General features: G+C 63.5%; 1 protein-coding gene across 1 annotated transcript in view; it reads left to right on the forward strand.

Annotated features, from left to right (window-relative positions):
- The window catches only part of ZNF423 (zinc finger protein 423), a 244990-nt gene that overhangs the window by 133045 nt on the left and 88627 nt on the right, over window positions 1-23318 (forward strand). The window contains exons 4-5 of the mRNA XM_080644591.1: window positions 7856-11076; window positions 17202-17286. Of these exons, the coding sequence (XP_080500717.1) occupies window positions 7856-11076; window positions 17202-17286 (3306 nt within the window). The remainder of the gene's footprint in view (window positions 1-7855; window positions 11077-17201; window positions 17287-23318) is intronic.

A 23318-nucleotide genomic window follows, 5' to 3' on the forward strand; every position in this document is an offset into this window, starting at 1 on the left:
CGTACATGGGGCAAAGGATGGTGCCCCGGCATAGGGTGGAGGTGAGGCTTGAACGAGGCTGAGTCTATGACAGACTTGGCACTGTACCTGCACACACCGAGGGCGCTGCAGCTGGTAGCTGCTGGAGTGGGGGGGGGGGGGGCTGCCAGTCTGAAGTTGAAAACGGGGGCTCAGTGTCATTGTGTCCCAGCCCGGAAAGATGCACGGGACACAGGGCTTCCCCACGGACTCAAAAATAAACAGCGGTCCCAAGAGCCACGGTTCAGGGCGAGACATGGCCCAAAGGTGGGGCCTAGAGGTCGAGAAGGAATGGCCGGGGGAATCAAAGAAGGCTTCCTGGAGGCGGTGTTTCGGAGGCGTGTCAGCCAGGACAGAGCGGGTTAGGTACGATGCCGCAGTGGCAGGACAGGCTCCCGGGAGCGTTGCTCACCTCCCTCCCCATAAAGGAGCGGGAGCATCCACTCCCCATCAAGCCTGGGGTGGGGCGCGCTCTGGACGCTCTGCGCCTTTTCCCTCACGTGGGCCCAGGAGACGCCTGAACGCTTCTTAGAAGCTTCGAAGACTGGCATCTGAAACGCAGCGAGTGGAAGAATGCTGTCCAGACAAGAGCTTAATCCCAACCAGAGGACTGTTTTCTGACCAGGACAGAAAAGCCTCACCTCTACTTAATAGTTTTAAGTTGTTCCGGGTTCCAATTAAACTTTCAATTTTGCTGTTCCCTCTGGCAGCTGGAGGATGTGTGTGGTTTGCGTTTAATCAGAGTTGATTTTTTTTTTTTTTTGGTGGTGGTGATGGTGGTTCCGGGACAGGGGAGGAGACGAGGAGTCTATTTTGGGGTTCCTTCTGGGCCTGTGTCTAGGGGAGAGGCGCCGGGCACTCCAAATTTGGGGTTCCCCGTAGGGCCAGGATGGATGTCTCCAGAGTGCCAACCAAGGGCCCCGCCCCCCCCCACCGGCGGCCCCCGGCGGCGGTCGGAGGGGTTGCCACTGCGGTCCCGCCTGGAGACGCCAAGGCCAAGTTAACTCTGTGGACTCTCCCCCAATTTCCGCAGCCGTGGGGTGAGTTTTTATTGACTCAGAGCACGACCAAGCCGCGCTGCATGAATTAGCAAACAGCTGTTTCTAATTGGAGTGTAGAACGGTACGCAGAGGAACTTGTTTGTCTGTTCGCTCCTTTCATTGGTAATGAATTTTAATCACCGCTACAGGTGAGAAGAATGTAGGAACAAGCTTGTATCTCCTGGAAGAAACAAAGGAGAGACAGATGTAACAGATTTGCAGCCTGCGATGAAAGGGAGGTTTGCTGCACGCTACATGCAATTAGCACGCAGCTGTTGCTGGTCCCGGGTCCACGCACGCGGCCGAATGTGGGCTCTGCCGGTCTCCGAAGGGAGCCCAGAAAAACAGTGATTCAACCCCGAAAGCATGTTGCTCTCTCTCCAGGCGCTCAGCCCTTCGCTCCGGGCCTTGGCGGGGCTGTTTCCAGAAAGCTCTGAGATGACTTCAGGGGCAGCTGCCTCCTCCCTTGAGGAGGTGGGAGGCGGCAGGGCGATGTTGGGGTGCCAGGGAGGCCAGGCCAGGCGCCGATGGGGGGCCCTTTGGAGCCCCTCCACTAGCTACAAGCGTCCCATCTTTGGGGAGTCTCTCAGCGGGGCAGATTGGGGGGCGCTTCATTTGCCCCCTAATCTGTTTAATTTCTGCAATAAAAGTCAAGCTCAGTTGCGTTCTCAATGCCGGTGCTGAGTAAGTCTGTGTAGGGAAGGAGCGGCCGGGCGAGCTGTGAGCTCCGGGAGGCCAGGGGCTTCCAGGGAACGGGGGGCGCCTCCTCCTTGTCCTGTGGGCCCAGCGGCCCTCTGGGAGGGCAGTGCCCTCTTGGGGGAGGGGTCGGGGAGTCGGAGGGTCTCCCACCCACTCCCCCAGGAGCCTGGAGACCCAAGTCCAAGCCCTTGCAAAGCGCTGGTGCCTCAATTTCTCCATCTGTGCAATGAAAGGGGTGGGCTGGGTGCCCCAGACAGTTCCTCTCCTCTCTGACACCCTGGGGTGGTACGTGCAGGGGCCCTGGGGCCACGGTGCAGGTCCAGCACAGCAGCCTTTGCTTTGAAAACTACCTTCTGGCCCGGCCGGTGTGGCTCAGTGGTTGAGCGCCAACCTTGAATCAGGAGGTCATGGTTCGATTCCCGGTCAGGGTACATGCCTGGGTTGCGGGCTCCATCCCCAGTGGGGGGGGGGGGGGGCGTGCAGGAGGCAGCCAGTCCATGATTCTCTCTGATCATGGATGTTTCTCTCTCTCTCTCTCTCTCCCTCCCTTTCCCCCTCAGAAATCAATCCTATATAATAAAAGCCCAGTAGAAGAATCGGGGGAACAATCAGAATGACCAGAGACCAGAACACCACGGCCCCTTGCCTAGGCTGGCCCTGCCCCCCAGGGAGTGGTTAGGGGCGAGCAGTCAGGAGCCAGCGGTCCTAGATTGCAAGAGGGTGCAGACAAGCTGAGGGACCCGTCCCATGCATGAATTCCATGCACCGGGCCTCTAGTAAAAATATATTGTAAAAAAAATAAATAAAAACCATCTTCCGCAGGGGAAACTCTTGGTCCTTAACGTAAGACCCTGCTGATGGTTACTCAGACCCAGACCCTCCCTGGCTCGTGCCCCTGGGAGCCAGCCCAGCAGTGGTGGGATGTGTCTTCTCCCTCTGTCTGCCCTGTGGCCTCAGGTTGAGCAGGAGCCGGGAGCCAGTGGCTATTTGTATACATTAGAGAGCATTTCTCGCCTAGAACTCTTTTTTTTTTTTTTTAAATACATTTTATTGATTTTTTACAGAGAGGAAGGAAGAGGGATAGAGAGTTAGAAACATCGATGAGAGAGAAACATCGATCAGCTGCCTCCTGCACACCCCCCACTGGGGATGTGCCCGCAACCATGTTACATGCCCTTGACCGGAATCGAACCCGGGACCCCTCAGTCTGCAGGCCGATGCTCTATCCACTGAGCCAAACCGGTTTTGGCACGCCTAGAACTCTTTATAAATAGTCACTTATTTCATCGGCTTAGCAACGGTATAGGTGGGACTGTTCTTATCCCCATTTTACAGATGAGGAAACTGAGGCCGGTCTCTTCGTCTAACAAATAGCAAGTGCTGGCGAGGATGTGGAGAAAAGGGAACACTAGTTCATGGCTGGTGGGAATGCAGATGGGTGCAGGCAACTTGGGAAAAAGCTGTGGAATTTCATCAAAAAATTAAAAATGACACTTCCGTTTGACCCAGCGATCCCACTCCTGGGAATACATCCTAAAACCCTCCAAACTCTGCCCTAGCCGGTTTGGCTCCGTGGATAGAGCGTTGGCCTGCGGATGAAAGGGTCCCGGGTTCGGTTCTGGTCAAGGACACGTCCCTTGGTTGAGGCTCCTCGCTGGCCCGGGGCCCTGGTCAGGGCTCATGCAGGGGGCAACTCATCGGTGTGTTTCTCTCCCATTGATGTTTCTCCCTGTCTTTCCCGCTCTCTTCCTCTCTCCCTAAGAATCAATGGGAAAATATCCTTGGCTGAGGATTAACAAAAACACACACACACACCAACAAAAACACCTCAAAACACCCATCAGAAAGAACAGACGCACCCCTATGTTCATGGCCGCGTTACTTACAATAGCGAAGGTGTGGAACAGCCCAAGTGCCCGTCGGGAGATGAATGGATAAAAAAGCCGTGGGGCATTTACGCAATGGAATACTACGCAGCTGTGAAAAAGAGGGACCTCTTACCTTTGGGGACAGCATGGACGGGCCTGGAAAATGGTATGCTCAGGAAATAAGCCCGTCTGAGAAAGACAGACATCACATGATCTCACTTATTTGTGGAATCGAATGACCAAAATGAATTGACCCACAAAATAAGACCCAAAGCCAGGGGGGCATGAAACAGACTGACACACCTCGATGTGGGGATGCGGGGACGGGAAGAGATAAACCAAAGAACTTAGACACTTACATGCACAGCCCACGGACCCGGGCCATCGGGTGGCGAAGACCTGGGGAAGGGGGGTGGGCAGGGGCTGGGAGGAGCGGGGGAGAGGGAGAGAAATAGGAGACATCTATAATACTATCAACAATAAAAATATATATTAATACAAAAACACCCGATGGAGGCTAATTAACTTGGTGGAGCGGGGAGTCTAAGTCAGGGGTCCTCAAACTACGGCCTGCGGGCCACAGGCGGCCCGCCGAGGACATGGATCCGGCCCGCCGGGTGCCGCTGCCTGTCCTGCTTAGCAGCCGACGCGTCCCGGGCCCGCAGTGCGCATAGGAATTTGTTCATAGGTTTTTTTTTAAACTATAGTCCGGCCCTCCAACGGTCTGAGGGACAGTGAGCTGGCCCCCTGTTTAAAAAGTTTGAGGACCCCTGGTCCAGCGTGTCCTCTTAGCCGCCAGGCAAACATCAGTGTCCCCAGGGCTCGGACCCCACCTCGTGGGAAAGAAGCAGGTCGCTGGCTGAGCAGAACTGCCCGTGAAATGTGCCTCATAACCATGGCGGCTGATGTTACCACTGGTGCTAATCAGCACTCGTTCTTCTGCTTCTTATTGTAAATATTTTTATTGACTTTTAGAGAGAGGAAGGGAGAGGGAGAGAGAGAGAGAAACATCATCCATCAGTGGCCTCTCGCTCGCCCCCTACTGGGGATCGAGCACACAACCTGGGCATGTGCCCTGACCGGGACTCGAACCAGCGACCTTTTGGCGCCCGGGACCACACCCGGCCTCCTGAGCCACCCTCGCCAGGGCCAGTGCTCATTCTTCTCACTGGCAAGCAGTGCTTTCTCTTCAGCAGCGTTAGTGACGTACCCTTGGCAAACCCTAAAGTTCGCTCGTGTCGAGCGAGCAGCTCCAGGCCGTGGTGCATTTACAGAGCCGTGTGTCCCCGCCAGACCAGGGTCGGAGCGATCCCCCCACCTGGAAGGTTGCCCGGCGCCCGTGGTACCCGTCTCCTGCCCCGCCCGCCTCGGCCCGGCGCTCCTCCGTGCTCTCGAGCCCCGCGCCTTCTCGGGACAGTCCCGTAACGGAGAACAGCGCCTTTCCGCAGTCCTGTGCCCCGCCCGCTCTCCTTTCTCGGATGTGGACGGTCTCCGGGGTCCAGAGCAGTGTGCCCGGGCGGACGAACAAACACGGGGGTTTCAGGGCAGGTGGAACGAGGTTCGGGAGCAGGTGACCATCCTGGGCCTCGCCGGCCTCCGGGGGGGCCCCTCCCCGAAATGCGGACGGCGGGCCAGCCCGGTCCTCCCTCCACAGAGGCCCCAAGGAGGTCCAGATCGGGCCTGCGCTGGAGGCTGACGCGGGGTCCCCTCCCTCTCACCTGTGCCGGCGGCGTCTTCTCCAGCCGACCCGCGGAAGCTCACTCAGGCCCGCGTTCTGGTCAGGGGGCTGACGGGGGACCGTCCTGGTGCGGTCATCTCCCGGGGAGACTGAGGCACGGGCTCCTCGTCTGTGCAGTGGGAGGGGTCCTGGTTCCCCGCGTTGGTGGTCGCGGGAGGGAAGGCGCTCAGCGGTGTTGCTGGGCCCGCAGGACCCGCTCCAGGGCAGCCTGAGTGAGCCTGAGCTCAGACGTGGACACAGTGAAGGCGGGCCCGGGGGCGGGTCCAGCAGGTCCCCCGGGGCCCCAGCTCCAGCCACCTTCTCCCGTGGCCCCTTTGTCTGCGCCCGGAGCCTTAGCGAGCAGGGGCTGGGAGTTAGCAGGGAGGGCGGGTATTTCTAATCCGAGGTGCTGACGGCGCCTGCGTCCTTGCGCCCCGTAACGTGAGACCCCCAGGGGAGCAGGTGCTCACGCTGGGAGGCCGTTCGGGGCGGTGCCTGTGCCAGGCGGGGTGGCTGGGCTTCAGAGGTGGGGCGGCTGCCGGGGATGCGGGGCTCGGGGCCGGGAGCTTTGCCAGCTGTGCCTGCTGGCATCGGGCAGCCTTTCACACGGTCAGAGGTGCGGGGGGCACCGGGGTGGGGAGGCGGCCTGGGAGCAGGCTCAGAGGCAGCCCCGAGGGACCCTGCAAGACACTCTGGTCAGACCTGCCACCTCTCGAGGTCGGGGGGTTGGCCTGGGACAGCACAGGGAGCTGAGAGGGCCCGTGTCCCTGTGAGTATGAGTGCAATGGCGGTGACAGCGTGTCTGCAGGGGAGAGTGCGTGAGCATGTGAGTGCGTGTGCATGCGTGTTTGTGCGAACGATAGTGCATGAGTGGATGTGTATGTGTGGGAGAGCATGTGATTATATGTGATGTGAGTGTGATGATAGGTATGGCTGTACGTGAGTTCGTGTGCATGCGTGTTGTGTGCGAGTGATAGTACATGAGTGGATGTGTATGTGTGGGAGAGTATGTGGTTGTATGTGACGTGAGTATGGCTGGATGTGAGTGCGTGTGCATGCGTGTTTGTGTGCGAGTGATAGTGCATGAGTGGATGTGCATGTGTGGGAGAGTATGTGACCATATGTGACATGGGAAGGTAGGTGTGGCTGTGTGTAGGTGAGTATGTGTTTGGGTGTAAGTCTGTGTGAGTTGTGGGGTGCTGCGTGAGCTGTGTGCGTGTGCATGCTGTGTCTGCCTGGGCCGGGATGTGGCCCCCTGCCCCTGCCCCTCTGCCCCCCTGCAGCGCAGACCCTCCGGCTGCGTCCGAGGCTGAGCCGGGCTGGCGGGGCCGGGGGCGGGCCGTGCTTGATGTCCCGGTTACAGAGCAAGGCCAGTGCGGCCGAACCTGAGCCCTTGTCTGCCTCTCCCCTGCGCGGAGCAGCCTGCGGTCCGTTTCACTCACTATTAAGTTTTAAATCCACCGGCGCCACCGGAGCCTGGCACGCCCTCCTGCCCGGCGCTGGGCTGGCCGCGTCTTGGGGACCCTCCCCTGCTCCAGGTGCTGCGTCCTGTGCGCCTTTGTTCTCCCAGAAACAGCCAGTTCCTTGTTCGTTTCCTTTCCTCTGAGGCTGGGTGGGCCAGCAAAGGCCGGGGAGGAGGTGGGGGTGGCTCCGGCCCCGGGGAGTGGGGGGGGCCACACGGGGCGTCTGCGTGAGGAGAGCTCCGCCCCCCCGGGGATGGCGGGGCCCACAGGCTCTGAGCTCCGTGGCCACCTGGGTCCTGGCCCCTCCTCTGCTCAGTCACCGTCAGGCCCCCTCTCCCCGGGCTTGGGTGGCCTTGGGTGAGCGTCGGGTGGAGGGAAGCAAAGAAAAGAGCCCCTTCGCATGGTTTGGGCTGGAAACACAGACCCTTCTCCGTGGCCTCCGCCCGCGCCCGCGTGCGCCCGGGTGTCCGATGCCACGTGCCTGTGACTTCCCGCCTGGTGTGTGTCTGCCACCGGGTGGAGCCGTCCAGCTTCCTCGGGGCCCCCCCTCCCCAACGACGTGGCGCGGCCCAATTCACGAGCATGCGCGTGTTTCCTGGCGAAGCGGTGCCCGTGCCCCCGGGACCCGCGAGAGGGCTTCCCGCCAGGGCAGGGGGTGGGAGGGGAGGGGACCCCAGGTCTCCATCTGGCGCGGGAACTTGTCTCACGTCCGGTGGCTCTGTCCCAGCGGCCCCTGCACCCCCTCAGGGAAGGGGCCACGCCCTCCCTTCCCAAGGGGACACCTTGTCCATCGAGGCCCAGGCAGGTGTCGCCAAGGGGAAGGGCACGGCCCCTCCATTTCCTGCCGCCGCCCCCCTGCCACCCTCTCTGCTGCAGGCTGGAGGGCCCCCGTGGCCACTGCTTTCCCGCCCCCCCCCATCCCCCCACCCCCGGCCGGCCAGCTGCAAGCCTCAGCCTCGCTGTGGAGACGCTGGCTCTGTCCTTGTCTGGCGGCCGCCCTGGGAATCGCCTCTAATCTGCTCTCCGCCTCCCCCCCCCCCAAACCCGCAGATGCTGACGACGACCCGCAGCTCTCCTGGGTGGCCTCGTCGCCCTCCAGCAAGGATGTGGCGTCACCCACGCAGATGATCGGGGATGGCTGCGACCTGGGCCTGGGCGAGGAGGAAGGGGGCACGGGCCTGCCGTACCCGTGCCAGTTCTGCGACAAGTCCTTCATCCGCCTGAGCTACCTGAAGCGGCACGAGCAGATCCACAGCGACAAGCTGCCGTTCAAGTGCACCTACTGCAGCCGCCTCTTCAAGCACAAGCGCAGCCGCGACCGCCACATCAAGCTGCACACGGGCGACAAGAAGTACCACTGCCACGAGTGCGAGGCCGCCTTCTCCCGCAGCGACCACCTCAAGATCCACCTGAAGACGCACAGCTCCAGCAAGCCCTTCAAGTGCTCCGTGTGCAAGCGCGGCTTCTCGTCCACCAGCTCGCTGCAGAGCCACATGCAGGCGCACAAGAAGAACAAGGAGCACCTGGCCAAGTGCGAGAAGGAGGCCCGCAAGGACGACTTCATGTGCGACTACTGCGAGGACACCTTCAGCCAGACGGAGGCGCTGGAGAAGCACGTGCTCACGCGGCACCCGCAGCTCTCCGAGAAGGCCGACCTGCAGTGCATCCACTGCCCCGAGGCCTTCGGCGACGAGAGCGCGCTGCTCGCCCACATCCACCAGGCCCACGCCCACCAGAAGCACAAGTGCCCCATGTGCCCCGAGCAGTTCTCCTCCGTGGAGGGCGTCTACTGCCACCTGGACAGCCACCGGCAGCCCGACTCCAGCAACCACAGCGCCAGCCCCGACCCCGTGCTGGGCAGCGTGGCCTCCATGAGCAGCGCCACGCCCGACTCCAGCGCCTCGGTGGAGCGCGGCTCCACCCCGGACTCCACCCTGAAGCCGCTGCGGGGCCCCAAGAAGATGCGGGAGGACGGGCAGGGCTGGTCCAAGGTGGCGTACAGCTGCCCCTACTGCTCCAAGCGGGACTTCCCCAGCCTGGCCGTGCTGGAGATCCACCTGAAGACCATGCACGCCGACAAGCCGCAGCAGAGCCACACGTGCCAGATCTGCCTGGACGCCGTGCCCACGTTGTACACCCTCAACGAGCACGTGCTCAAGCTGCACAAGAACCACGCCTCCCCCGCGCTGCCCTTCGGCGGCCTGTCCGCCTTCCACTGCAACTACTGCCCCGAGATGCTCGCCGACATCAACAGCCTGCAGGAGCACATCCGCGTCTCCCACGGCGGCCCCGGCGCCAACCCGCCCGACGGCAGCAACGCCTTCTTCTGCAACCAGTGCTCCATGGGCTTCCTGACCGAGTCCTCCCTCACCGAGCACATCCAGCAGGCCCACTGCGGCGTGGGCGGCGCCAAGCTCGAGTCCCCCGTGGCGCGGCCCGCGCAGTCCTTCATGGAGGTCTACTCCTGCCCCTACTGCACCAACTCGCCCATCTTCGGCTCCATCCTGAAGCTCACCAAGCACATCAAGGAGAACCACAAGAACATCCCGCTGGCCCACGGCAAGAAGTCCAAGGCCGAGCAGAGCCCCGTCTCCTCCGACGTGGAGGTGTCCTCCCCGAAGCGGCAGCGGCTCGCGCTGAGCGCCGACGCCATCTCCAACGGCGAGTACCCCTGCAACCAGTGCGACCTCAAGTTCTCCAACTTCGAGAGCTTCCAGACGCACCTGAAGCTGCACCTGGAGCTGCTGCTGCGGAAGCAGGCCTGCCCCCAGTGCAAGGAGGACTTCGACTCCCAGGAGTCCCTGCTGCAGCACCTCACGGTGCACTACATGACCACGTCCACCCACTACGTGTGCGAGAGCTGCGACAAGCAGTTCTCCTCGGTGGACGACCTGCAGAAGCACCTGCTGGACATGCACACCTTCGTGCTGTACCACTGCACGCTGTGCCAGGAGGTCTTCGACTCCAAGGTGTCCATCCAGGTGCACCTGGCGGTGAAGCACAGCAACGAGAAGAAGATGTACCGCTGCACGGCCTGCAACTGGGACTTCCGCAAGGAGGCCGACCTGCAGGCGCATGTCAAGCACAGCCACCTGGGCAACCCGGCCAGGGCGCACAAGTGCATCTTCTGCGGCGAGACCTTCAGCACCGAGGTGGAGCTGCAGTGCCACATCACCACGCACAGCAAGAAGTACAACTGCCGCTTCTGCAGCAAGGCCTTCCACGCCATCATCCTGCTAGAGAAGCACCTGCGCGAGAAGCACTGCGTGTTCGACGCCGCCGCCGAGAACGGCACGGCCAACGGGGTGCCCCCGGCCGCCGCCGCCGCCAAGAAGGCCGAGCCCGCCGACCTGCAGGGCATGCTGCTCAAGAACCCCGAGGCGCCCAACAGCCACGAGGCCAGCGAGGACGACGTGGACGCCTCGGAGCCCATGTACGGCTGCGACATCTGCGGGGCGGCCTACACCATGGAGGTGCTGCTGCAGAACCACCGGCTGCGCGACCACAACATCCGGCCCGGCGAGGACGACGGCTCCCGCAAGAAGGCCGAGTTCATCAAGGGCAGCCACAAGTGCAACGTGTGCTCGCGGACTTTCTTCTCCGAGAACGGGCTCCGGGAGCACCTGCAGACGCACCGGGGCCCCGCCAAGCACTACATGTGCCCCATCTGCGGCGAGCGCTTCCCCTCGCTGCTCACGCTCACCGAGCACAAGGTGACCCACAGCAAGAGCCTGGACACGGGCACCTGCCGCATCTGCAAGCTGCCGCTGCAGAGCGAGGAGGAGTTCATCGAGCACTGCCAGATGCACCCCGACCTGCGTAACTCGCTCACCGGCTTCCGCTGCGTGGTCTGCATGCAGACCGTCACCTCCACGCTCGAGCTCAAGATCCACGGCACCTTCCACATGCAGAAGCTGGCGGGCAGCTCGGCCGCGTCCTCCCCCAACGGCCAGGGCCTGCCGAAGCTCTACAAGTGCGCGCTGTGCCTCAAGGAGTTCCGCAGCAAGCAGGACCTGGTGAAACTCGACGTCAACGGGCTGCCCTACGGCCTCTGTGCCGGCTGCATGGCCCGCAGCGCCAACGGACAGGTGGGCGGCCTGGCCCCGCCCGAGCCCGCCGACCGGCCCTGCGCCGGCCTCCGCTGCCCCGAGTGCAGCGTCAAGTTCGAGAGCGCCGAGGACCTGGAGAGCCACGTGCAGGTGGACCACCGCGACCTCACGCCAGAGACCAGCGGGCCCCGGAAAGGCACCCAGACGTCACCAGTGCCCCGGGTAAGTGCGGCCGCCGGAGCCTGCGCCCTGCGCCCTGCGCCTTGGGGCTCGGCTGATCCACACAGGAGCCCCCCCCCGCTGAGCTCTGCGCTGCCTGGGGGCGCGCCCTGCAGTGGCCCCGAGGAGCAGCTCGCTCAGGCGGCGGGGCGGGCACCTCTGTTTTGCGGTGGGTTTAGGTAGGAACCCCGTGTCGCCGGGGCCCCTCCAGCTGTGTGACACGCATACATTATTGATCTCTCTGAGCCTCATTTGCCAAGAGCTCATGTGGGAAAGGGGAGTTGTTGTCTTGGCGTGATAGAACTGTGAGGGCCCATGACGTCGGCCCATGACGTCGGCCCATGACGTCATCCGGGGAAGGGCCGGCGCAGTGGCTGATGCAGTGCGTGTTGCAGTCGTAAGTCGCACAGGGCGCGCTCCCGTCCTCCAGTTGTGTGGCGCCCGGTGAGAGCTCTGGTCGTAGTGCTGTCACCCTTGTGATGGATGGGGAGGGCGGGGAGGGCCGGGTGGTCCTGCGGTGAAAGCCGCTTTGCTTTCCCAGCTTGAGAGCCAGGAGTCCATGTTACTCACGGAGGTAACGTCCCCATCAAGGCCCGGGCCTGGCATCCAGGGCTCAGGCATGGCTCTAACCACCAGCCGGTACCATCCGCAGCAGCAGCAGCAGCACAGTGAGTGCAGCTGCCGGTACATGAACGCCCTAGAAATGGTCCCGCTTCCTGTTATCGATAATGATCCATTGATGGATGAATGGATTGATGGATTCATCACATTTGTCCTGAGTATCCATTATGTTTGGGTTGCCTACAGCCAAGGAGTCAGAAATGGACCCTGCCATGGTTGGTCCCAGACCAGGGGAGTCACAGGCCCATATCCAGTGGCTTCAACGAGGCAGCGGCGTCTGGGCTACTGGAGGGTCCACACGGGCTCTGGGGACAGCGGCCAGGGGGCACCTGATGGCGGGTCTGGAGCCGGCAGGGCCCTCGGGTGTCAGAGGGACGGGCTGGAGAACCCCATGGACTCAGGTAGTCTTGTTCCCAGGTCGAGATGGTTAGGAAGGAGGACCTGAGGGGGGTCCAGGACTGACACAGGGACGGAGGCGGAGCAGCATTGCCGGGAGGGCCGCTGTTGGCGCCGCGGGCAGGGAGGTGGGACCTAGGGGCGGGCCCCCTTCCACGGGAGCCTGTGGGGAGACAGGGATGTGTGCTGTGGGCTCAGAACTGGGGCCTGGGCCCAGGGACACTGAGGGGGAGAGCTGGTGAGGGAACGAGGAGGCTGGAGAGAGTGAAGGCAGACTCTGCGGTGGGAGGTGCTTTGGGGGTCCCTGGCCCAGCTCCCCAAGCTAGGTCCTGATCGTGGCCCTTCCTGGTCACTGCTGCGCAGCTCTGTCCTCGGCCTCACGGTGCTGGCCGGCCAGCGTGGGAGGACTTAGGAGCATGTGGGCCTGAAGTCAGGGGGGCTGGGTTAAAATCTCCTCTCCCGGTCCCACCTGTGACTTTTTTTGGGGGGGGGGGGGGCGTTAATCCTCATCTGAGGATATTTTTCCATTGATTTTTAGAGAGTGGAAGGGAGGGGGACAGAAAGAGAGAAGCATCGATGTGAGAGAGACACACCAATTGGTTGCCTCCTGCACGCACCCCAACCAGGGATCGAGCCTGCAACCGAGGTACGTGCCCTTGACCGATATCGAACCCGGGACCCTTCAGTCCGCAGGCTGATGCTCTGTCCTCTGAGCCAAACGGGCTTGGGCCCCACCCGTGACTGATGGCTCTGGGCCTCAGTCCTCCCGGCCAGGCCAGCGGGTAATAGAAATAATAGCGTCGGAGAGCGGCAGCATCCTTCCCCAAAGCGGACATGGGGTGATGGGGTCGCTCTGGGTGTGTCTCCGCTCTGATGGGCCAGGGCCTGCTCCGTGTCAGGGGTTGACTATTGTGACTCATTCCGGGCTGTGTTTCGCTCTGAGCATGGAGAGCGCATAGCGGACGGACGTCCCTGTCGTTTTCCCGTGTGCAGTCCCCACAGCCGTCTGTGGGGACGAGGATGCCCACGGCCTCATCTATTCAGTGCACCCAGAGCTCACGAGGACGCGGAGGCTCAGCACAGTCAGGAAGTGGGCCTCGAGCCCCTGCTTTCAAGAGGCAGAGACGGGCCGCGAGCCAGGTGATGTGCGGTGCCAGGGCCCGGCTTGACCCACCCTGAGCCCAACCTGGTTAGGAGACGGGCAAGGCCGGCGGGGCGGGGTCTGGGGTGGTCACCCCCATGCTCCGGCTGGGCCCTGCTCTGCCCCCTCCCAGGTGCTCCCGGCCCCATCCCTGTCTCTCTGGCACTGCCCGCCGCGGCGCTGGGGCTGCTGGAGCCGCCTCCTTCCCTGTCTCCGTCCTGGACCCCACCTCAAGTCCTGCTTCCTAAAGCACCCACTGTGTAGGTATCGGTTCTTATTTCGTTTCCATGGCAACAACCTGGGAGCCTTGCTGTGACCTCTGTCTTGGCAAAGAGAGGATCCAGGCTCAGAAAGGGGCGCCGTGGACCCCAGGACGCACAGCTGTGCGAGGCGGCGCCGGGGTCAGACCCGAGGGGCCTTCCTGTCTGCGGCCAGGCCTGTGGGAGAGGAGGTGAGCTGGCGGTCCCAGCTCGAGGCCCTGGCAGATGGGCCGTGTGCAGACGGGAGCGAGACAAAGCCCTGCACCTCCCCGCGGAGGGCGCCGTCTCCAGGGCCTGGCCCCCTGCCTGGGCACGCCCGGGGGCAGGGGCCCAGCTGTCTGCCAGCCCGCCCGCCCGCCCTCCTTCCCCCAGGACTCCCGCAGGCAGGAGCAGACTCTGGGGGCTGCGAGGGGCTTGGGGGCTGGCAGGCTGGGACCCTCGGGAGCGTATCCATAGCAACCAGTTCTCGGAGGACTGGGTTCCTGTGGGGCCGAGGCTGCTGTTGGCTAGAGCGTGAAGCATTGAGGTTTCCGCCTCCCCCTCTGCTTATGGGTAATTATAACATCACCCCAACTCCAGGCCATGGTGCCGTGGGGTTACGGGGTGCTTTCCCACGCCCTCTCCGAGCGGGAGCAGGCGTCCAGATCAGAGGGCTCGCCCAGGTCACACCAGCTTCCTGTCACCTGGACCAGAGCCGTCCCCGGTGGTCTGGGGCCTGCAGCCCTGAACGGCAGCTCAGACAGGGGGCTCCGGCGGGAGCCTGCCGGGCCTGAATCCCTGCGCGGGGCTGTGGCCAAGTGGCTGAGCCTCTTGAAATTCCACTTTCTCATCCCTGCAGCGAGCTTGCAGCGATGGTGAGCCTTCAGAGTAAACAGTGCCTGCACACAGTAGGTGGTGAGCGATGGTGAGTGTTCCGAGTAAACAGGGCCTGCACACAGTAGGTGGTGAGCGATGGTGAGCGTTCCGAGTAAACAGTGCCTGCTCATAGTAATTGGTGAGCGATGGTGAGCGTTCCGAGTAAACAGTGCCTGCTCATAGTAATTGGTGAGCGATGGTGAGCGTTCCGAGTAAACGGGGCCTGCACACAGTAGGTGGTGAGCGATGGTGAGCGTTTCAAGTAAACAGTGCCTGCACATAGTAGGTGCTCATGAGCTGTGGTCGCCATCCCGGAAGCTCAGCGGCTCTGTGTCCTTCCCCTCTCCTGCCCTCCTGACCCCGTGTCCGCATCCTCTCTAGGGTGCTCTCCTTCTGCCCAGGCCTCTGAGGCTGCGCAGGGCCAGGCTGGGAGGCAGCCCTGGCCTCAGGTCCTGGCGCTCCGCGTTGCTTCTGCGGGGCCCCTGCCCTCCCCCCGGGAAGCGGCGGATGGGAAGGGAGCTGCTTTGAATGCCAGGTTCTGTGTGTGATTGTCGCCTAGCGGGGCTGAGGCTCCAGCGGGGGAGGGCGTCTCTCGGGGATGGAGAAGGGGACACAGACAGAGAGGAGGTGTTGGGGCGAGGAGGGGGCGGTGGCCCAGGGTGCAGCGGGAAATCAGGGTGAGAGAGAGAGAGAGAGAGAGAGAGTTCTCACCTGCTTCTCCCCGTGCTCGTCCCACCAGCCTGGGGACCGACAGGCCTGCCGGTGCCCTCTGCTCTGGACATGGGCGCCCCCGCCTCGCAGGCAAGGCCGCAGGGCCGGCTTTGTGTCGGGCTGCTGGGTCCACGCGCACCTTCGCGGGTGTGGTGTGGTGAGCCTGTGTGTGCGCGTGTGCCTGCCTGTGTGTGAGTGCACACGTGGGCAAAGGCGTCTGCAGGAATGGCCACGGGGGTGCGTCCCTGGGTGGGGCTGTGCACACGGCGTCAGAGGCTGCTGGTGCGTGTCGGGACAGGGAGATGGTGGGCGTGGCTGCGAGGGGTCCAGGGAGGATGCCGAAACTGTGTGAGGGACGAGACCGGATGTCAGCCTGCGTGAACTGGTCTTCACTCCTCGGGGGGTGTGGCCGCTATGCACCTGTGATATGGGGAGTTGGTTGTTGTGTGGGGTGTGGGGGTGTGTTCAAGAGGGGCGTGTGTGTCACTGGTGAGTGGGGGTGAGCGTTGGTGAGCGTTGCCAGTTGCGGGAACCCCTTTCACTTCCTGCGTGGTTCAGGGTTCCGGTTCAGGGTTCGGGTTCTGGAGGAGGCCGCACACAAATGAAAGAGACTAGAAAAGCATTAATTTGGCAATATTGGGGGCCAGGCGGGAGCCCACCTCTAGGGGGAGGACTGCCCCCGCTCCGGCCTTGCTATCCCTTTTATTAAGGTTTGGGATCCACCCATAGAGGCAGGCAATTCCAGTAATAGCCATGGGGTGTACATATGTGTGCTGCATGTCTGTGTGTGTCCTCATGTGCATGTCCAAGCCTGTGTAGGTGGCTGTCTAGCTGGATAGATAGGTGTGTTTGTGTGTGTGTGTGTGTGTGTGTGTGTGTGTGTGTGTGTATGTGTAGGTAGGTGGACAGATGGGTAGATGAATGGGTGAAGAGACGGATGGGTGGTAGGTGGAGAATGGGTGGGTGAATGGGCGAAGAGGAGGATGGGTGGGTGAATGGGTGAAGAGGAGATGGGTGGGTGGAGGGGTGAAGAGGCAGAGGGCAGGCAGGTGGAGATGGGTGGGCGGAGGGGTGAAGAGGAGGATGGGTGGGTGGAGGGGTGAAGAGGAGGATGGGTGGGTGGAGGGGTGAAGAGGAGGATGGGTGGGTGGAGGGGTGAAGAGGAGGATGGGTGGGTGGAGGGGTGAAGAGGAGGATGGGTGGGTGGAGGGGTGAAGAGGCAGAGGGCAGGCAGGGTGAGATGGGTGGGCGGAGGGGTGAAGAGGCAGAGGGCAGGCAGGGGGGGATGGGTGGGCGGAGGGGTGAAGAGGCAGAGGGCAGGCAGGGGGGGATGGGTGGGCGGAGGGGTGAAGAGGCAGAGGGCAGGCAGGTGGAGATGGGTGGGCGGAGGGGTGAAGAGGAGGATGGGTGGGTGGAGGGGTGAAGAGGAGGATGGGTGGGTGGAGGGGTGAAGAGGAGGATGGGTGGGTGGAGGGGTGAAGAGGCAGAGGGCAGGCAGGGTGAGATGGGTGGGCGGAGGGGTGAAGAGGCAGAGGGCAGGCAGGGGGGGATGGGTGGGCGGAGGGGTGAAGAGGCAGAGGGCAGGCAGGGGGGGATGGGTGGGCGGAGGGGTGAAGAGGCAGAGGGCAGGCAGGTGGAGATGGGTGGGTGGAGGGGTGAAGAGGAGGATGGGTGGGTGGAGGGGTGAAGAGGAGGATGGGTGGGCGGAGGGGTGAAGAGGCAGAGGGCAGGCAGGGGGAGATGGGTGGGCGGAGGGGTGAAGAAGCAGAGGGCAGGCGGGGGGAGATGGGTGGGCGGAGGGGTGAAGAGGCAGAGGGCAGGCGGGGGGAGATGGGTGGATAGTGGTGCACCCTCCAGCGGACAGCCTCCCTCCCTCCCTCCCTCGGGTGGCTCTGCTGTGTGTGCACATGGGAGGGGGCAGGCCCGCAGGCCTCGCAGGGAGCAGCTGCTCTGGGATGCAGCCCGACCCTGTTTCCCGGGCTGGGGGGCTGGTTCGGAAGCAGGCGGGAAGAACACGGCCCACAGCGACTCGGGGCGGGGGGGGACCAGAGCCATTCGGGGGACCCCGAGCGGGCTGCAGGCCCTGCCTCTGCTCTCCCCTCCCTCCTGCCTGGCTGACTCCTTCCTGTTTCGGTTTCCAACAGAAAAAGACCTACCAGTGCATCAAGTGCCAGATGACCTTCGAGAACGAGCGGGAGATCCAGATCCACGTGGCCAACCACATGATCGGTAAGGGGGCCGCGCTCGCCGGCCGCGCGCTGGGGTCGGGGCTCGCGGTTCCTGTCTTCACGCGCCGGCTCTGGGGCGAGGGCGGGGACACGGCTGCTGTGGCGGGCACTCGGGTGGGAGAGTGAGGGCCGGAGCTGGGCCCTCCCCAGCCAGCCTCTAGTCCCGGCTCCGCTCCCATCACAGTCCCCCCCCCCCCCCCACGACAGCCTCTTCACCTCCCAGCCTCAGTTTCCCTCCGTGTCCGGGATGAGGTGCTTTCCCGCGGTCAGGCACTCGGGCCTTCTGTTTCGTATGTCACGACGTTGAACAGACTTAACGGCTCACACCCCCACGGAGCGTGGCGGCTTCCTCGGGCCGGTTGTCCCAACGGGACGCGCACAGGTGGACGCGCACAGGTGGACGCGCACAGTTCACGCGGCGTGTCCCTGTTCCTCTTCCAGCGGTTTGCACTTCGCAAAAGCCCACCTTCCCGGGAGGGGAGCTTTCCAGGTCCCGGGGGCCCCACGGGGCCCGAGGGGTGGTCTGGAGGGAAGCCGTGCCGTTCATGTGCCGTCCGTGGGTGGGTGTGGTCCCCTGGCAGGGGCCCCTGGAAGAGAGGGGCGGTGGGGTGGCGGCGCGGGCTCGGAGCTCTGCAGTCCTGCTGTCCGGGGTCCTAGTGGAGGTGTGGCCGCCTTCCCCAGGACCCTGCCAGCTGAGACGTGGGGGTCAGTCTCGTGCTGAGTTTCCTGATGGTCACTTCCGCCCTCCTTCTCTTCTTCGAAGTCTTTTCATTACAGTCTTTTAAAAATATATATATATATATTTTATTGATTTTACAGAGAGGAAGGGAGAGGGAGAGAGAGTTAGAAACATTGATGAGAGAGAAACATCGATCAGCTGCCTCCTGCACACCTCCTACTGGGGATGTGCCCGCAACCAAGGTACATGCCCTTGACCGGAATCGAACCTGGGACCCTTCAGTCCGCAGGCCGACGCTCTAGCCACTGAGCCACACCGGTCAGGGCACCGCTGTTCCTTTTCACGGGTGTGTCACCGGCCACCGCACGGCCACATCGCCGTCCACCCGCTCTCACGGGCACCTAGGGAGCTTGCATTTGGAGTCGTTTCCCTTATGCGCTGCGTGAGCGTCCCTGTAGGTGTCGGTCGTGGTGAACGTGTGTGTGCCGTTCTCAATGGCCGTCTCTAGGGCTGGACGGGTGGGCCACAGGCTGGGAGTCGGCTCGCCTTCAGCAGGTGGGACCACTTTCCCAATGGGCTGTCTGACAGCATGCTCCCCGAGCAGCTGTGAGAGGGACCACATGGGTGCTCAGGGCGAGTCTGGCCCCTGTCCCCCCTCCTCCACCCCCAGCTACAGCATCGCCGTGCTCAGTGGGTGCAGGGGCCCAGCATCCCAGGCACCAGGAGCGGGTCCCCCGAAGGCGCTGACCCTGACCTTGTATGTGGTGGGGCTCCCCCGTGGTGAGGGGACGCCAGGGGCCCAGGACGGGCAGGGAGGGCCCTGAGAGCTGGGTCTGACGGGGGGACTGGCGGCTTTCTCATTTCCTCCGTTTGAAAGCCCCCTGCCCGTGTCGGGGAAGGAAACCGCCTGTCCGTCACGGCCGCCGAGAGCGTGTCCAGGGGCGTCGGGAGGTGCAGGTGAGGATGTCGGCAGGCGTGGGCCTCGAGCAGGTGCGCGCGCTTCTGCTTGTGAGCGTGAGGGGCGCGCCTGGCTAATGGGCCACACCCTGCTTTTTCAGAGGCGCCCCCTCTCGGGCACCTCACCTCCCCTTTGTGGGGAGCCGGGAAGCTGCGTGGCATCTTCAGTGGCAGGTGAGGGCTTCCTCTTTTTAAAATTTTAAATATATTTGTATCAATTTCAGAGAGGAAGGGAGAGGGAGAGAGAGAGAGAAACACCCATGATGAGAGAGAATCATGGACCGGCTGCCTCCTGCACGCCCTCCACTGGGGATGGAGCCCGCAACCCGGGCCTGTGGCCTGACCAGAATCGAACCCTGACCTCCAGGCTCACAGGTCCACACTCAACCCCTGAGCCCCGCCGGCTGGGCGAGAGGCTTCCTGGTGACTAGGGTGGTGGGTAATGTGAAAGGAGGAGTGATGGGCGTGTGTGTGAGTGGGGGGCTGGGCGTCAGGGTCCTGACCCGAGGGGGACAGGGACCCTCACCCGCACCTGCTCTGCTGTGCTGTCTGCTGGCCGGGGAGCCAGGGGCCTGGGGAGCAGGCAGCAAGGACCTGTGGTCTCAGAGCTGAGGTGTCAGCCCAGGCGAGACGTTTATGCACTAGCAGAAGGTCTCACGAGGCATGAGCTGGTGACCCCATGGGTGCTGTACCCTCTCTGGGTCTAGCCTGCCCCCCACCGCCCGCCCTCCCTTGGCCACGCCCACTTGATTGATCCGAGAACATTGGCTGAGCAACAGCTACATGCGTGTGCTGGGTGGTCTCTGTCTGTCCCTTCCTGCGTCCCCTGGAAGACGCCACAGCAGACCCTGCGCAGCGAAGGGCGGCGGTCACGGCGGGTGAGGATGGAGCAGGGGCCGTGGCTGAGCCCACACGTGCCAGGCCCCCCGTGCAGGTGCCACTCGTCCATCTCCCAGAGGAGGCTGTCCGCCCCCCCCCCCCCCCCCCACTGCCTCCCAGCCAGGAACTCAAGGAGCCAAGGTCTTGCTCGTCCAGCGGGGCTCAGGGGTTGAGCATCGACCTAGGAACCAGGAGGTCACAGTTCGATTCCCTGTCAGGGCACAGGCCCGGGTCTCTTGCTCCGTCCCCAGTGGAGGGCGTGCAGGAGGCAGCCGATCCATGATTCTCTCTCACCATGGATGTTTTTCTCTCTCTCCCTCTCTCTTCCTCTCTGTGGCCCCCGCCAGGGCCTGTGGTGGAAGAGACCCTACTTGGCACAGTTGTGGGGGCTCAGCAGCAGCAGCAGCTGGGTCTGTATGTCCCAGTCCTCACCAGTCCTTGCTTTGTTTGAAGGGGATGCTTTGTGTCCCCAACCTGGTCCCTGTGGGCACCTGCGTGTGCAACCTTGGGCTGAGGCGCCGGGGAGCCATTGAAGGTTCTGGAGCAGGGTGTGGCCTGGACATGGCTGCGTGCTGCAGGGAAGTCAGCCTGGTGGCAGTGCTGAGGAGGGTGGGAGAGGCCAGAGGCCGCCTGGTCTGGCCCAGAGGGGAGGGCATGAGACGGTGGGGGCTAGGGACGGAGAGGAGGGGGGTGAGAGGCTGTATTCGGCTTGTCCCCTGTGCCCCGTTGGCCCTGGTGGCTGGGAAGGTGGCGGGGCTGACAGTGGGAGGTGTGAATGGAGCAGAGCCAGGCAGCGGAGCCCTGGCGGGGGGCGGAGGGAGGCTCTGTAGTTTCAGAAACGCTGTTGGGGCCCAGGTCCCTGTGGACAGCTGCCCCTGCTAAGTGGCCCGGGCCCAGCGTGGCCGCCTGGAGCTAGTGGCACCAGGGGGACTGGGCGGGTGGAGCGGCCCGTTCAGCTGGGCGGCCTTCTCGTAAACCCGGGGCCTGGGGTCTGAGCAGGCCTCCCCGCGGACCCGGCGGCTGGAGACCTCCCCGGGGGACGCTCAACGGGCCTGTTTATAGCGGGGCTTCTCCCTGGCTGGGCAGCCTCCGGCCGGGAGTTACGATGACTCGGGGACACAGACACGTCGCCTTGGAAACGTGTCCTCAGCACCCCTCTCCGGCGGCAGCTGGCCTGGCCGTGGTGTGGCGCTCACAGACGGGCGAGGGCCTTTTGAAATCTTAGCACTGGGGTCGCCTTTGAATCCCCCTCCCCACGGAGAAGGAGGCCCCCCTGGGCTTCCCCCACCTTTTAGATACCCCCCTCCCTCCCGCGCCCCCCCCCCCCCCCGCCCCCGCAGCCACTTCACACACTTGGGACAGCGCACAGCACACAGCTCTGTCTTGCTGGCCTCCTGCCTGCATGGCCTGGCTCTGCCCAGCCACCCGTCCCCACCTCCCATCAGCCCCCCACTGCCCCCCGGCCCCCCAGATGCTGGGAGCAAAGGCTCCCCGGGCTCCCTGGGGCCTTTGAGCAAGGGCTGAAGGAGAGGCTTATGGGCGCTGGGCAGAGGCAGGCCCTCCGGTGGCTGGAGAAGGAGTTGGCCCTGGTGTGTTGAACATGTATGTGCGAGGCGTGTGCAGCCCTCCCAGGGCACTGGGGGGCCTCAGACCCCCAGGAGGAGATTTGCGGGGGGAGGCCTGCCCCCCCCTCGTCCGCCTGTGGCCATTTCTCCTCTCAGCCTCTGTCAGGTGAGCAGCTGGGTACGGGGTCTGAGAACGTGTCCTTGAAAGGATGAACTTGCTGTGACCTGGGTGGCCCCCAGGGAGTGAGTGGCCGGCTCTGGGCCCTGGTGTCCTTGCTCAGGGCTCTGGGCCCCTGGGGAGCCTGAGGAGGGTCGGGGGGCAGGGACCGGCCTCGGGAACCTCGTCAGGAACACTTGCCGTCTGCGTCCTTGGGAAGTGGTGTGGCCCTTCGGGCCGGCAGCCGGGCCGTCCCTGGGGCATCGGTCATTCCGGGTTCGGTGCTTCCTTGGTCCCCCCAACCCCTTTAAGGGCCGAGCTTTGCTGTGGGCGGTGAAGCGGTGGAGGCGTGTAGATCGGCCTCTGACCCCCTGCTCAGGCCGCCCCTCCGTGCCAGGCCGGAGTCCTTGTCTGTCTTCTTTCGGAGGCAGGATGGGCCCTGGTCCACCTGGCGAGGGGTGGGGGGGTGTCTGCTCAGAGTGTGTGTGTGTGTGTGTGTGTGTGTGAGAGAGAGAGAGAGAGACAGAGAGAGGGAGAGGGAGAGAGAGGGAGAGAGAGAGCTTTTCTGCCTTCTAAGTCTTCAAGGAGCTCCTCCCGGTGCCACCGGAGGCCACCTCTCCCTGCGGGGTTCGGTGCCGGTTCAGGACGGTCCTGTCACGATGCTGAGCTGTGCAGGGAGCCTGTGATCCAGCTCTCCCCTCCTTTCTTACACCCCACCTCCCGTAAGAGGGCATCGTCGCTTTCCCCCTTAACAGCCCCGCCCGGGGTTCGGGGTGCCAGCTGTGAGCACAGCCCGGGCCTCTCCCCCGCAGCGTGCACGGACCCCGCCAGCCCCCGCTCCTGCTCATCGCGCCGTGGTGAGGATGCGGGCTCGGCGTTTTGCTGGGGTTTCTCTCGTTCACCCCGTTCCCGGGTAGAGGTTCGGAAGCACCCTTCAGGGGGATCCCTCGTGCCCCCTGTTCCGGGCGCCAGGCTGTTGGAAAGTCTTGTCATCAGCACATCTGTCCTTGGTCGCACGGCGGGTGGCCTGTTAGGCAGCGAACGGAAAACCGACGCCTGTCCGTCCACCTGCCCGTGGGCCGTCTCCACGCCACTGGGAGCCTCGGGCTCGTCCCCTGGACGGGGGGCCGGGGGGGGGGGGCGCTCTGTCCCAGGCCGCGGGCAGACCCAATGTGATGTCTATGGCGGCTGGTGTCTGGGTTGAGGGTCAGTGGGGAGGGGCGTGGGGGTCCAGTCGGGGGGTTGCCGACGGTGGCTGTCTCCTGCCTGCCTGCCCGCCTGCCTGCCGGTGTTCTCTGACCTGCTTTTTGCTCTTACCCTCTGCCCACATCCGGATCTTGTGGCTCAGACATCTGAATAACATGAGAAAACCCAAGGGCCTTTAGTCTCCATCGGGGGCCTGGCTCTCAAAAGCTTCCTCCTGCCTCAGGCGCCCTCTGCCCTGGCCCATCCCCGGGGCTCCCCTGGCCCGGCCCCTGCTCCTGGCGAGCCTCAGCGGTGGGCCCACATCTGCAGGACGTGGAGGGTGAGGAAGGAGGGAGTCTGGGTATTTTCTTGCTCTTTGGATGAAGGTATTCAGTGATGGATGGCTTATCCCTCTTCCCGGCGGCCATGGTGCTCTCAGACACAGAGGGAGGGCCTGCTCCGTCATTTGTGCCAAATGAAAATTCGGGGCCCTGTGTTAGAAAATGAAGACCTCCGCCCGGCCGCCATGGCATGGTGCTTGAATGTGGACCTATGACCCAGGAGGTCATGGTTCGATTCCCGGTCAAGGGCACATGCCCGGGTTGCGGGCT

The sequence above is a fragment of the Plecotus auritus genome (genome assembly GCF_963455305.1).
Source record: "Plecotus auritus genome assembly, chromosome: 10".
NCBI classification, from domain to species: domain Eukaryota; kingdom Metazoa; phylum Chordata; class Mammalia; order Chiroptera; family Vespertilionidae; genus Plecotus; species Plecotus auritus.